Source organism: Penicillium chrysogenum (assembly GCF_028827035.1).
Source record: "Penicillium chrysogenum strain IBT 35668 chromosome Unknown utg000001l_segment0_segment0, whole genome shotgun sequence".
Classification (NCBI taxonomy): domain Eukaryota; kingdom Fungi; phylum Ascomycota; class Eurotiomycetes; order Eurotiales; family Aspergillaceae; genus Penicillium; species Penicillium chrysogenum.
In genome coordinates this window covers 1113693-1127011 of record NW_026622749.1, presented here as the reverse complement: position 1 = coordinate 1127011, position 13319 = coordinate 1113693, and the positions used below count along the sequence as shown (strand labels likewise).

The 13319-nt window shown below is 49.2% G+C and overlaps 5 protein-coding genes across 5 annotated transcripts; 2 read left to right on the top strand and 3 right to left on the bottom strand.

Annotated features, from left to right (window-relative positions):
* Positions 1 to 454: 454 nt before the first annotated feature.
* N7489_000452 (DNA-directed DNA polymerase delta POL3) lies at positions 455 to 3871 on the bottom strand (the record flags this gene model as incomplete). Its single annotated transcript, XM_056706207.1, has 3 exons — positions 455 to 1199; positions 1252 to 3431; positions 3482 to 3871. The coding sequence occupies 3 exons, from the start codon at positions 3869 to 3871 to the stop codon at positions 455 to 457; spliced, it is 3315 nt and encodes a 1104-aa protein (XP_056570509.1).
* A 950-nt stretch (positions 3872 to 4821) lies between these two features.
* N7489_000451 (putative protein kinase) lies at positions 4822 to 7170 on the top strand (the record flags this gene model as incomplete). Its single annotated transcript, XM_056706206.1, has 1 exon — positions 4822 to 7170. One exon carries the CDS (start codon positions 4822 to 4824, stop codon positions 7168 to 7170), a length of 2349 nt encoding a protein of 782 aa, XP_056570508.1.
* A 291-nt stretch (positions 7171 to 7461) lies between these two features.
* On the top strand, positions 7462 to 8957 carry N7489_000450 (acyl-CoA dehydrogenase family protein; the record flags this gene model as incomplete). Its single annotated transcript, XM_056706205.1, has 4 exons — positions 7462 to 7954; positions 8028 to 8255; positions 8310 to 8399; positions 8452 to 8957. 4 exons carry the CDS (start codon positions 7462 to 7464, stop codon positions 8955 to 8957), a joined length of 1317 nt encoding a protein of 438 aa, XP_056570507.1.
* Positions 8958 to 9290: 333 nt separating this feature from the next.
* N7489_000449 (glycoside hydrolase family 125 protein) lies at positions 9291 to 10952 on the bottom strand (the record flags this gene model as incomplete). The annotated part of the gene is made up of 2 exons (XM_056706204.1): positions 9291 to 10764; positions 10825 to 10952. 2 exons carry the CDS (start codon positions 10950 to 10952, stop codon positions 9291 to 9293), a joined length of 1602 nt encoding a protein of 533 aa, XP_056570506.1.
* Positions 10953 to 11367: 415 nt separating this feature from the next.
* N7489_000448 (uncharacterized protein) lies at positions 11368 to 13154 on the bottom strand (the record flags this gene model as incomplete). The annotated part of the gene is made up of 9 exons (XM_056706203.1): positions 11368 to 11510; positions 11567 to 11740; positions 11796 to 11948; positions 11996 to 12017; positions 12101 to 12406; positions 12463 to 12641; positions 12694 to 12935; positions 12999 to 13054; positions 13104 to 13154. The coding sequence occupies 9 exons, from the start codon at positions 13152 to 13154 to the stop codon at positions 11368 to 11370; spliced, it is 1326 nt and encodes a 441-aa protein (XP_056570505.1).
* Between the last annotated feature and the right edge of the window lie 165 nt (positions 13155 to 13319).

Genomic DNA, 13319 nt, shown 5'->3' with positions numbered 1-13319 from the left:
GACAGATACTCCGCGCCAAGAGTTCGGCTTCGCAGATGACGCGCTTCCGGATTTAAGTCCAGAGACAAGTAGAAAAGACATATTAATTTACTTGGACATTTACTTTGTTGGTATCCAATTCGATTATTTCAGTTCGGGTCTATTGTCTATTGTCCCTATTGTTTGTCTTCTATGTATTCAAAGACCCTACCTATTATCGTATTTCCGGTCTATCTATAGTCTCACCAGATCTTGCTATCAACTTCAAGGGCTGATCCGAGAAACTTGGGAAAAGATGCAAAAAGAAGCGAGCCACTTGAAGGTGACCAGTCTTTTTGTTATTATTTCAATCTCATTGTACAGTATTTTCAAGCTCCAACGCCATCTAACCATGCTCATGACCAACCATACCACTAAAAAAGCCAAGTATTTAAGAAAACAAATAACTAAGTCATACAATGGAAAACTTCCCTCTTTACCAAGCACCAGCATCAAAGTCGAATCGGGACAGATCTTTCTGTGAATCTTCCACATCTTTCTTTGCCTTCATGCGCATGTAGAAAATCGGACAGTCGCGGGATGAGCAGATGACCTCACAGTGAAGACTACCCTGGCATCGCTGGCACTGAGTCCACAGGCGCCCGAATCGGACCTCTAGATCGGAGACCTTGGTGAGGGTTTTTGTGTAAAGTTCACCGAGACGGGGACGGCAGTTCGAGCAGACGGCACCCTCCATCTCGTCTTTGCTAGAAAGTGGTTTCTTGCACCCCATGCAGGTCTGGGTCTTCTTGGCGAACTTCATCAGTCCACCCAAGTTCGACGCCGCTTTGGTGATAGACCGTGTGTGCTCGCCAGTGAGCAACTGGCCCGCTTTCTTCTCGCCCAAGATGGGTTCGAAGATACGGTTGAGTGGGTTTGTAAGCTGGTTATCAAGGTAGTACTTAGTGTCGATGGGAATGTTGTTTTCCAGCACGAAGATGGGATCTTCTGCTCGTTCATAGCCCTTGGAATCAGTCGAACCCTTGATCATGACGTAGGCCACACGATCGCCAAGTGTTGGCGCAGAACCAGCGTCACGCTTGTGCATGCGCTCAGCAAGTTCGACGTGTGCCTGTTTGCCTGCATAGTCCTCTTTGCGTTTCGACAACGCTTTTGTGATGACCAGTTTTGACATATCGATCTTATTTTGGAGAAGATCTGAAATGGTGGCTTTGACGTAGCTAGATTTTATGTTAGTTCCTGATAGCTTGGTTTGAGGAATGATCAACTTACTCTTGTGCGCCATCAATATCTCGGTCGATAAGGATCTTGTTCAGCACGGTTTCAATGACATTTTGGACCATGAGGCAGTTATCGCGTCGGACTGTCTCAATACCCTTCGTGTCCATTTTGTCATGTTTGTTGGGGTTCGTCCAGTACAGTCCAGCATATCGCTTCTTGTTGATCAAAAGATAAGGGAAGTATACTTTCTCGAATTCAAGCTTGATGGGCTTGATGAACTTCGAAGAAACAAAGTCTGCTGCTTCTTCGCCTAGCTTCATTGCATCTGCCAGTTCAGTGACGCCGAATTTGACCATGACGGAATCGGTGTCACCGTAGATGACTTCAGCATCATGAGAGTAACCGTTGGCGATTGTGTAGCGTGCTTCTACCTCTTGCTTTGTCTTCTCAATCATCTGACGACCATAACTCGTCGTACTACTAGCAATGGGAAGACAAGGCAGTTTACCCACTGTGGCACCTGTCAGACCGTAGACACTGTTTGCGCTAACCTTCAAAGCGAGTTGACGACCGTTCAGCACTGCCTTTTTGAAAGAATCGGTCTCGGTAGCCAGCTCCTTCTTAGCACGCTTTCTTGCCGACAACAGCTCTTCCAGAATCTGGGACAAAAGGCCTTTGCGAACTTTCGTTGTGCAAAACATGTCTCCATTTGGAGTGACGATGTAATCCTCATCCTTCTTCAGGTTCAATTTCTCAACGCTACTCTTGTTGAGCAAGGTCGTGTAGCAGAGGTTGTGTGCTTGAATGATTGAGGGGTACAGAGACGCAAAATCGAGGGTTGCAACGGGCACGCCATAGTATCCTCGCTTCGGCTCGATGACAGTGGCACCTTCGTAATCCTGCTCGTCTTGGGGCTTGGAATTGGGAATAACGAGTTGCTGCTCTCGGGCTTTCCGGAACAGCTGACTGATAAACTTGACCTGTTGGCCTCGAGACAAGAGGAAATTGAACGGTACGCCCGTGACCCTTGCCATCTCTGTGTAGTTGACCAGACACATCAATTTGTCCATTAATCGTTGTGGCAGATATGCATCTTTCAGACAGTACACTGCGAGTCGTCGTCTCGAATCCGGAGTACCGTTGAACAGCTCAGTAATCATCGTGTGGTGGACGTCTTCCTTTTGCTCCTTCAAAAACTCGTAGGATACGGAATTAAGGGTGTAACTTCTCAACTGGTGATCTCTCTGAACCAATTGGAGAAGATCAAGTTGAATTCTGCCGTTGGTATTCGTCGCTTTCGTGTCTCGATTGCCCATTTGCTTGCTCGAGAAATTTGCATCCTTGGCCTCTGTCTTGAACCCCTTCAATCTGGTCCAATAAGGGAACCCAGCGCATTTCAAGTGCTTGGCGCGGTCAAGTAAGTATGGGAAATCGAAGTTGGCAATGTTGTATCCGATAATAACGTCAGGATCCACCTTTTCCACGAAATCGCGCCAGGCGTCGAGCATCTTCTCTTCCTTTTCAAATTCCAAAATTTGGGTATTGACGATCAGACTGCAGGTATCAAGGACAAATACGTTTCTGATGAATGGTTTCGTCTCTCCATATCGGGTAACAACGTTGGCGATCTGGATGACAGGGTCCATGTTAGGCTCCGGGAAGATACCTTTCCGTCCAGCACACTCGATATCAAAGGAGAGGACGCGAAGAGGTGCCATTTTAGCCCATTCACCATTTGGTGGATGAGCTATCATGTCACGATAGTCGACGGAAGCTTCGATCTGGCAGTTGGACAATCGTTGACTCTGTCCAAGAAGACGATATTTCCCGGCGATCGCCTCGACCCAAGCCATTCCAGCAAGCCCAGTGTCTATCATGAAGCGCAGAAGGTATTGAATATTGTCAAATGTGAGGATCCCATCTGCGCCGCTCCACATACCCTTGTAGTTCATGCTTCCACTACCAGTCTCTAATGCACTTCGCAATCGAGCGGCCATTTTTGGCTCAGTAACCGTAATCTTAATATAATAACTCTTTTGATTTCCCTGAAATCCGTAGATATTTTCGCGCATTGTGAGCTGCACAGACGAGATTGCAGTGAAGCTCTGGCCTAGCTTTTGCTCCAGGAAATGTTTGTAGGGGTCGCAATCCGCTTTGGTGAAGCTGACAGGAGCGGCGATGTAGAGGTAATGTTCAAAGCCAGTGACATGAAGGCACGCCGATTGTCCGGCCTACGAATCTTGTTAGATATGAAAACCCAGAGAATGGCAAATATATTTACCTCGGTGACACCGAAAAGCCGAATGGCAGGCTTTCCCATCAGGGTTGCTTCTTCCGCGTCAATCTGTTGGAAACAGATGTTTTCCTTGGCTGGGTCAAAGTCACCAAGAGGTGGGCGCTCCCATTGTTGGTCCTTCTCCGAGTTGTTCTCCTTCAAGTCGCCAATATCCTGCGTCAACTTCTCGAGTACCTCCTCCTCGAATTGACTTTTCTGCGGTTGGCTCGAGCCAATCTTTCGCCGAGACATCTGCGAAGATGGCGTAAATTGCACAGTTGTTTCATTGTCGAGTTTCCGCTTTTTGAGACCGCTGGGAGATTTCAAGATACTGTTGGAAGTATTCGCCGCGTCGCCTAGCACCCGCTTCTGGGGAGGGATAATAGCTTCAGGCATGACGATAACTCCCAGACTGAGGATCACGGAGTCTGAGTCAATTTCGTGGTGGAAACAATATGGGGTGAGAATAAACTTGTAAACTTGGGAAGGTGTTCAGCGGGCAACTCCTTGTGAAAGTCGCGCTGTCGCGACAACGACGTGACGTTAACGCGTGACGAGTCACGTGCGATAAGATAAGCTAAATTGAAACAAAGATTTGGAGTGATCTGATTGGCCAAATAGCAGAGGCAATCGGTCTAGATATTCCTTTTCTTTTTTTGCATAATATGTCTGATATGAGAGGTATGTGCTATGCAAAATATTTGTACTCACATGTATAGCTACATTGAGTGGATATGTATTTGTCCTTTCATCGTATATCCATCTCGAGTCCCGCCAAGTCCATGGGTGCGGAAACGGATGACTCGCCGCCCTCGGCTTGGCACTGAATGACTCTATCTCGAAGCCAAGTCTTTGTCTACTTCATCGTTGCCTGTATTTATGGATTTCCCTTGTACAGTCTCCGACTCTGTCCAAAAGACCTTCAATTCTTTCGCCAAGAACGGCAAGCCCCACGCCCTGCCAGAGACATTCTATTAGAACCCGATGGAAGCTTGGGATCACCGCCCCGCTACGATTCTGTGACATGTTTACATCTTTTTGATCTCAATCACAAGGTGGCATATCCATCCAAGGGATATCTGACACCTGTCCATTTTTGTTTTCTTTCAATCTTGAGTCATTGCCTTTGATCAAAGAGCGCCCGTCTTTTTATTGCGGGGCAACATCCAGCTCAAGTTTACGGAAGGCAGCAATCTTTATACCGACTTCTCGCCCTGGCTTCTTTCTCCTTCCTCTTCCTTTTCCCTCAAATCACCTGTGTGCTTCAGCCATTGCCAATGGCGCTGCCACAGCGCTGATCCGAGGTCGTCATTGCGTGTGCTGTTCGAACTGGAAAGTGTATCAATATGTCGTTGTTCCGACCAGCAGCAGAAATACCATCGGACTCAGATTCCGACTCGAGTTCAGAAGCAAGTCAAACCCAGGAATCTGCGTCATCAACCCCTCGACATGCTGCAAAGAATGGATCCCACAGCCCGAGGAAGGACAAGACCAAGCAAGCTCCGAAAGACTCGGGTTCTACAGATGCAGACTCTTCGATCTCCTTCGGCGATAGATCAACATTACCACAAGATCTGGCTGGTGTGAATGTTGATCAACATGCAAATGTCATGACAGCCGCCCTCTTGGAATTTTACTGCCAAAGTAGAGCAGCAGACATTCTCAATGCTCAACGTGGCTCGAATAAATCGTTCAGTCGACACAGCCCCGAGGCTCAGTATCTTGGCAAGAAACTATACAAATTTAAATCACAGTTTCTGTCGACTCATGGTATCTTGGCCGACGGTATTGACAAAGAGGAGATGGGGCCAAGTAGGCAGAGTTATCGGGATAATCTCGACTTGCTTAGTATATCTGCCCTCGAGGATATGAATTTCCATGAACCCAATGCACGGTCCCCGAAGATTGGCTCTGGCGAGGACCTCGCCTTAATTACAAAGCCTGCGATAAAGAGATCTAGTGTTGAAGACGTGGAGAGTCCCACTCTGTTCCGGCGGAATACCGAACCAAATCCATCGTTTCGGAAACAGCTTCCTCCTGCTAATAAGGTGGATTTTCTTCCAACTGTTCCCCGTGAGCCAATGAACTTCCCCAATCCCTCGATTCCCCTATTTGGCAGTTCGCCTGTAGGAGTTCCTCTTTTCAATTCTCCAACAGCCCCACCATACAATCAGCTCTCAAGATACTCCGTTGAATTCCAGGAACTCAAGATCTTGGGCCGCGGGTCGTTCGGCGAAGTATACCACGTCACAAACCACATCGACGGACAAGACTACGCCGTCAAGAAAATCCCACTTAGCCAAAGACGACTTGAGCAGCTGCAATTCGGAGGTCAAAATCAGCTCGAGGTTATCATGAAGGAAATTCGAACCCTCGCCCGCCTTGAACATACAAATATTGTTCGATACTATGGGGCATGGGTCGAGCAGGCTCATCACTCGCACCCGCCTCCAGCCGAATACCACCCTTCTCACGCGACATATGACAGATCGCAAAACAACTTGCCTTCTCCAGACACTCCAAACGAGTCAAGCATGGGGATTGTCTTTGGACATTCTGAAAGTTCAAATCCCGAGTCCCAGTCAAGCTCTCTTCCTGGAGATCATAGCTTCAGCGAGAGCATTCATCGCCGGGACAGCCACGCAACTACGTCATCTCACCATTCAAAGAAAAGCTCACGAAGAGGGTTGGATGAAGATGATGATGACATTGAATCCATTCCCCGTACCTTCGACGGGAACACCTCTGTTGGTCAAACATCCACTTTTGGGGATACCGACGACATCTTTACAGATGGTCTGAGCCAAGACCAGTCTAAACTTCAAGTTCAACGCCGTTGCCGGCCTGGGCAGCAACCCCCCGCGGTCATTCTTCACATCCAGATGTCACTTCATCCTATTTCGCTCGGCGCGTACCTGAACCCTCAAGCCGCTCCGAAGTATGATGAATGTTCACTCGCTAGGCGCCATTGCTTCCACCTACTGCCCTCGATAAAGCTTGTGATGGACATTGTTTCGGGTGTTGAGTACCTCCACTCAAAGGGAATTGTGCATCGTGACTTGAAGCCTGCAAATATCTTCTTGTGTGCACCAGAGAACAGCACAGAAAACATATGCGTCGCGTGCAGCTCCGGCGAAGCTTCCCCCATCCAGTTCTGTCGTCCCCGTATCGGGGACTTTGGTCTCGTGGCAGATATCTCCCACATCAACGATGCCTCACAGGGCACTATGACACCATACCGAGAGGGACAAAATATACAGCGGGTAGTTGGAACTGAGTTCTATCGTCCCCCAGCCAATCTATCTCTGCCTCTAGATGACCGGAGCTCACCGGTGGATTACTTCGAATATAAGATCGACGAAAAGCTCGATGTTTACGCGCTTGGTGTCATTCTCTTCGAGACTGTTTATCGTTTGAACACAAAGATGGAGAGACAATTCGTCTTGAGTGATCTGACTCGTGGGTCAGGCCAGGACCCGTCCGAGTGCACCATTTTCCCTGCCGATTTCGCCGCCAATATCGATTATGGTTCGATCGTGCTGGACGACGGAATCTCAGTCGCGGATTCTCTCATGACGTGTATTAAAAAAATGTTGGAGCCCAAATCGCAGCACAGGTGGAGCTGCCAGGATGTCAAGGCACATTTGCGAGCGATGAAGAAAGCTGTTCGCCGATTCGAGGAAACGCAGAAGTGACCTTGGAAGTGTCTGAAACAGAGACAATCAATGACCACGGATTTAATACCATATACCCAAATAACGATACAAATGCATACTCCCCCCTTATGAAGCACAAGATGAAAATCAGCATTCGGGCCTCGGCCAAGTAGCTCTCCCCACATTCTTCACAGGCGACCGAGCTTGGACTTCCCCGCATAAGACCACCCTGTACTTCCAATCACCAAATAATCAAATACAACCATATTACCATTTACTAGTTATCTACCCATCTTCCCATAAGACTACCTAGGTAAATACTACTTCATAATGGCCGACACTCTCCGCCCCGCAACAGCTCCATACAGTGAACCCCTTCTCCCGCAACTAGACGTCCGTAACCCATACTATACAGACCTGCACCACAACCTGCGCGCCACCGTGCGCGAATACGTCGACACATACATCTCCCCCTACGCCGCAGAGTGGGAAGAAGCAGGCCAAGTCCCCGAAGCCGTACGCCGGCGCCACTGCAAGCTGGGCTACAGCATTGTGCATCCCCTCACGAGCGAGGAGGACTCAGCCGGTATCTCTCTTCCTGGGAATGTGCCGCGCGAGAAGTGGGATACGTGGTGCTCGCTGATTGTATCGGACGAGCTCACGCGCGTTGGATATGTCGGTGTTATTTGGGGGCTTGGGGGTGGTAATGGGATTGGATGTCCTCCTGTTGCGCGTTTTGGGAATGCTGAGCAGAGGAAGAAGTGGCTTCCTGGTGTTGCGAGGGGGGATATTAGGTTCTGTTTGGGAATTACAGAGCCGGATGGTATGTGCTGCTTACTTTCTGGTGGGGGTATATCTTCTGCAGACATGGTTTGCTAACTTCGCTTACTTTTCAGCCGGGTCTGATGTTGCTAATATCCAGACTACGGCTCAGCGGGATGGGAATCACTACGTTGTGAATGGGTCGAAGAAATGGATTACCAATGGCATCTGGGCTGACTATTGCACTGCTGCTGTTCGAACTGGCGGTCCTGGCAGGTCTGGTATTAGCTTGCTTGTCATCCCCTTGGCTACTGCCGGTGTAACTCGCAGACGTATGCATAACTCGGGCGTGAATGCCAGTGGTGGGTGCTTCTTTTTCAGACCATGTGAATACATCGCGAATTAACACAACTTAGGTTCAACGTTCATCGAGTTTGAAGATGTGCGCGTCCCTGTGGAGAACCTCATCGGCCAAGAGAACAAGGGATTCCCTCTTATCATGTCGAGTGAGTCTTAATCAAGCCAACAGGTTTAATTAGCTGCTAATACTTTATCCAGACTTCAACCCAGAGCGCCTTGCGCTTGCCTGTGCATCCTTGCGGCTCGCCCGAGTCTGTGCCGAAGACGCCTATAATTACGCCATCAAACGTGAGACGTTTGGATCTGCACTGATTGAGAAGCAGGCGATTCAGTCCAAGATCTTCAAATTTGGCCTCATGATCGAGCCAGCCTATGCGTTCATGGAACAGCTTGTGAATATCCTCGAGCTAACGAAAGATCGTCCTTCCGACGATGTCAACATTGGTGGCATGACCGCCTTGCTTAAAGTCATGTCCACCAGGGCTCTGGAGAAAAGTGTTCGAGAAGCGCAGCAGATTATGGGGGGTGCTGGCTATAACAAGGCTGGGAAAGGTGCTCGAATCGAGCAGATTAGTCGTGATGCTCGGGTTCATGTAGTTGGTGGCGGAAGTGAGGAGATTATGGCGGGACTAGCGCTGAGGGAGGAGACAAAGGCTATTCGCACTCGGCGAGAGGCGCTTGAGAAGAGGCAGGCCAAAGTATGAAAGGATATCGGGTTCCCCATAGGCATATATACATGTAGTTATGTGTGAGTTTACTAAATGATATTACTAGGTAGAACTATTTATTTGTTACGATAACTAGGCAGTAAGCGGCTTGATTTGCTTACTGGAGAATAACTAAGGCGTCGGTATTCCCTTCTACAACATAGAGTAGACTGCGAAGGGGCATAACGGCCAAAGGTCAAATGCCCACATTCCCAAATTTCATGCAATGGATAACAAACCGAACGATATAAGGGTATGATTAAGGTCCACGGGTATTTTCAAGAAACGCCAAAGAAGCCCAAGTCACAAACAAATAGTCTGTCAACCCTATTAAACAATATAAGGCTTCGCATCGGTACCGAAGATCAAATGAGGTCTCTCAGCAGCAATCTTAAGAACAGTCTGCGCGAAGACCGAGTTGGCCCACGCGAACCAAGGACGGGTATAGTCCTTGATGTTCGTAACATTGATAGACTCGTGGACAAGTCCAAGCAAGCTGGAGTTACGAACGAGGTTGAGGTTTCCAATGATCTCATCGTCGTCATCAGAGGTCATAGCCTGGACAAGTAGAGACATGGGCCAGGCGTTCTCAAGACCGATATGTGGACCACCGATGCCGTGGAACTGCGGGCCTACCAGGTAGTACGGGTTGGAGGCCTTGTTGGTGATCATTTTGCGTGTATTCTTGTAGACGGTGTCTGATTTGTCCACAAAGCCGAGGTAAGGCAAAGAGAGCAGTGAGGGGATGTTGGCGTCGTCCATGAGAATACGGGACCCATACCCGTCAACTTCAAATGCGTAGACATCTCCATATTTGGGGTGTTGAACAATGCCGTGGTCGCGAACTGCCTTAGCTAGCTTGGTGCCGCGTTCCTGTAGGTCTGCGACGAGACTTGCAGGTCCACCGGCTGCCTTGATGACTTTCGCCGTCTTTTGGAGCTGCACGGACATCATAGCGTTCGGTGGAATGAAGAAGCCTAGAATTGTAGCATCATCACTAGGACGGAAGGCGCTGCGAATTAGGCCGGTCTCGCTATTTAGCGGGTTGCCAACACCAGCTAGGTTGAGAGTCTCGGTGCCAATAGTGGTCTCGCGCTGGAACGTGTACTGGTTTTGGATGAATTGGCCATGGGTATCGAAGGTGGGCTGAGACTCAGCATCGATTGTTTTCAGCACAGTATCGAGCGCTTTATACCATCGGTCCGTCAAGAACTCAGTTGAACCAGTATTCTCGTAGAACTCGGTGCCTAGCTGTAGGAAATGGGCCAGGGAGTCAAGTTCATACTTGCACTCAAATACAAAAGACTCATCATAGGCTGGATGCACGGTGTCTTTTTGGGTGCTGGCTTCCGGCTTGATACCGCTGAGAGCCGGTGGCTGGAAAGCATTGCAATAGGGCGACTGGATGACGAACTCGGACTGCGTGTTGATGGCACCTAGGATGAGCGAGTAAAGACTCTTGTCCTTAGCAGCCAGTTTCTGGTAGTTTCTGAGTTGATTTGTTGAGTCACGAAGCCACTCGGCGTTGATATCGCCCGTCACGATGAACGTCTGCACTCCGGTCCATTGCGCGCCGTCTCGCTTGGCATTGGTGCCGGATGATGTTGATTCGTTCGTATGCCACCGAATTGTGGTATCTAAGGTATTTGGAAATGCATTTCGGAATAACTGAGCCAGGTCCTTATCGACTAGGCGCGAGGTGATATCGTCAATGACCTTCTCCACGGCGGGAGATGAGAATGTCCGACATGCTTCAGCAGGTCGCTGAAAGGGAAGATTCAAGGGACCTCCACTATAGGGAGCGCTGTGATATTAAATCTTTGTTTAGCATTTATTAGGCACATCTTGGATCGTAGATACTCACTGCAGTGTTGATGCATAGGAGGTGTAGTCTGGGCAGGCGCGTCGCAATATGGCTGGGTCGTCTCTGCCTGGGAGGGCGGCAGCCTGGAGCCCCAGCAGAGCGACTGCGAGGACGGCAGGAAGAGTCATGGCGCAGGTGTGTAGTCGGAAGAAATTGAGGGACAGGATTTCACTGCTACAGGGAAGAAGGCCGGGGTGAATAAGAGGGGATGTATGTCGATCCCAACCAGACAGGGATACATTCCACTACTCGCATAGAATTTCTCCGCGACTGCATGAGTGCATTTTGAGCTCCACAGCCCTGTATATGGATTCTAAGGGAATTTCCTCGGAGGAATACAAAGTACACCGCGAATCGAGGTGACATCGGTATAGGAACGATGTTACTCTTCCCCACATGAAGTGCGGAGAAGATCGACATCTCGGAATTTCCTTTTTTGGAGTTGGTATACTCTTCATGAGGGGAATGAACTGGATATATGCTTGGGTATTATATATCTATGCTTTTAGAAATTCATTGGACACCTCAATAATACTACAGAGATCACTTCTTCCCAAAGAAAGACATGATATTACCCTGTCCCGCAGCTTTGCCAGCCTTGGCCTTGGGAACATTGACTGCGGGCTTCTTCTTAGGCACCGGCTCATCCTCGGAGAAAGACTCCCAGGTTGCTTCTTCCCGGGTAACTGTAACAGATTAGTACATCTCGGCAAATGAATGGGTCTCAGCATGATGCACGGACCTAAGTATCCTTCCTCGTCCTTGACCGTCTTCTTCTTCATGACTTGCCGCTTGCCTCGTCGCCGGCCGCCTTGTACGGTCACTTCTTCTTTAAGTTCCGCTGGCTTTGATGGTGGCAGTTGCTCAACGGGCGTGGGCTCCCGTGGCTCGTCATCGGCATCGGGCATATCTTCGTCTGGATCCATGTCAGTCGATGCCTTTCCAGTTGGCGGTTGAGGGCCAGAGCGTACCGTCAGCCTCATCATCGTCATCGTCATCATCCATCATCTTCTTGAGCTTATCCTCACGCTCTTTCCTGTTTTCACGGGTTGCTGCTGCTACTTTATCGGTACTATCAGGGAACAATTCTTCCGCCTCTTCTTCAGAGGCATCGTCAAGCACGACTAGAAGATGTTAGCTAATGTAGCAAAGCTGAGTGAGGTTAACTAACCATCTTCTGCACTCGGTGTGGTCTGTAGTCAAAGTTAGTAAAATAAGATCAGCGACGAACAAAAAAAATTAATATAAAAAAGGCAGCACGAGTGATGGCACGAACCGGTTCTGCGGGAACTGATGACTTTGTCTTTGGCTTCGCCTTGGCGAAAGAGCTGAAAAGGTTGCCTTTTTGCTTTGCTGGTGCAGCTTTACCTGAAGGCTTTGAGGATGCCTGGGAGTTGGCAGCAGAGGATGGCTCAGACTTCGGTTCATCGGACTTGGTAACTTCCGTCTTCGCTGGGGATGCTTCCTTCTGCAGCGGCCGCTTAGCGGGCACCGTCGACTCTGTCGAAGGCTTCGATGTCTTGGCACCCTGCGCCTTCACGGCTGGAGCTGCAGGCGGCGGTGGGCGCGCGCCAGTCCTCCGCTGGATCATATAAACATCAGATCGGGGTAAATCTGTCGAAGTAATCAATGGCCTACCTTGACGTTCCGATTCTGGATCATACCCCATTGCTTCCCACACTCCAATGGATCCTCCTGCCCATGTGTACTCAAGATCTCCCGGTTGGCATCAACCAACACATTCAAATCCGGTAGAGCCGTAGGCTGAAGACTGTAGACATGGATTGTAGATATCGACTGGAATGTTGATTTCGCATCTGTTCCACTCATTCAGTACTGTGCATCACCGAGATCCCTGAATCTGCGTACCTTCCAAGTCTTCCTCGCGTGCTAACACGATCGAGGCAGTGCGAATTGAGTCCGAAGTCGCATCCTGATTCGGCATTGAGCTTGGCAGGTATGGACTACTCTGCATCATCTCATCTTCATCGTCCGCATGGCCGTTCGTAGGGGCCGGCTCGGGCGCTTTCTGGATACCGGAGATGACGTAGGTAGCGTGGACGGTCTGTGGCTTCTTCGCGTTCTCATTACGGTGGAATTCAAAAAGGATCCTATGCAACAGAGTGCCAGTGTTAGTTCCATCCGATCTTTGTCATTGCGAACACTGAACATACTGTTTGGCGCGATTGGCGTGCACTTTGAGCGCGCGGCTTAATAGGCGATATGTGACCTAATCCCAATTAGCTCCTCCTTGTCTGAAGGACATATAGAAATCATACAGGGCGTCGCTCATTGAGAACATTCTCAGCCAGATACAACTTTGAGTCCATGGTTGCTGTTCAAATGCAAGTTGCTCTGACGCGTGTTTAACCACTTAACGCGTATCAGTCAGCGGGTCTTGGCGTTTGCGGTCTTGTTCAGCGGCTCTCCACTCCCATTCTCTTCTTTCGTTTGCTGTCGCCGGGCGAACCCGGTTGGAATTTCTACAGAAAAGA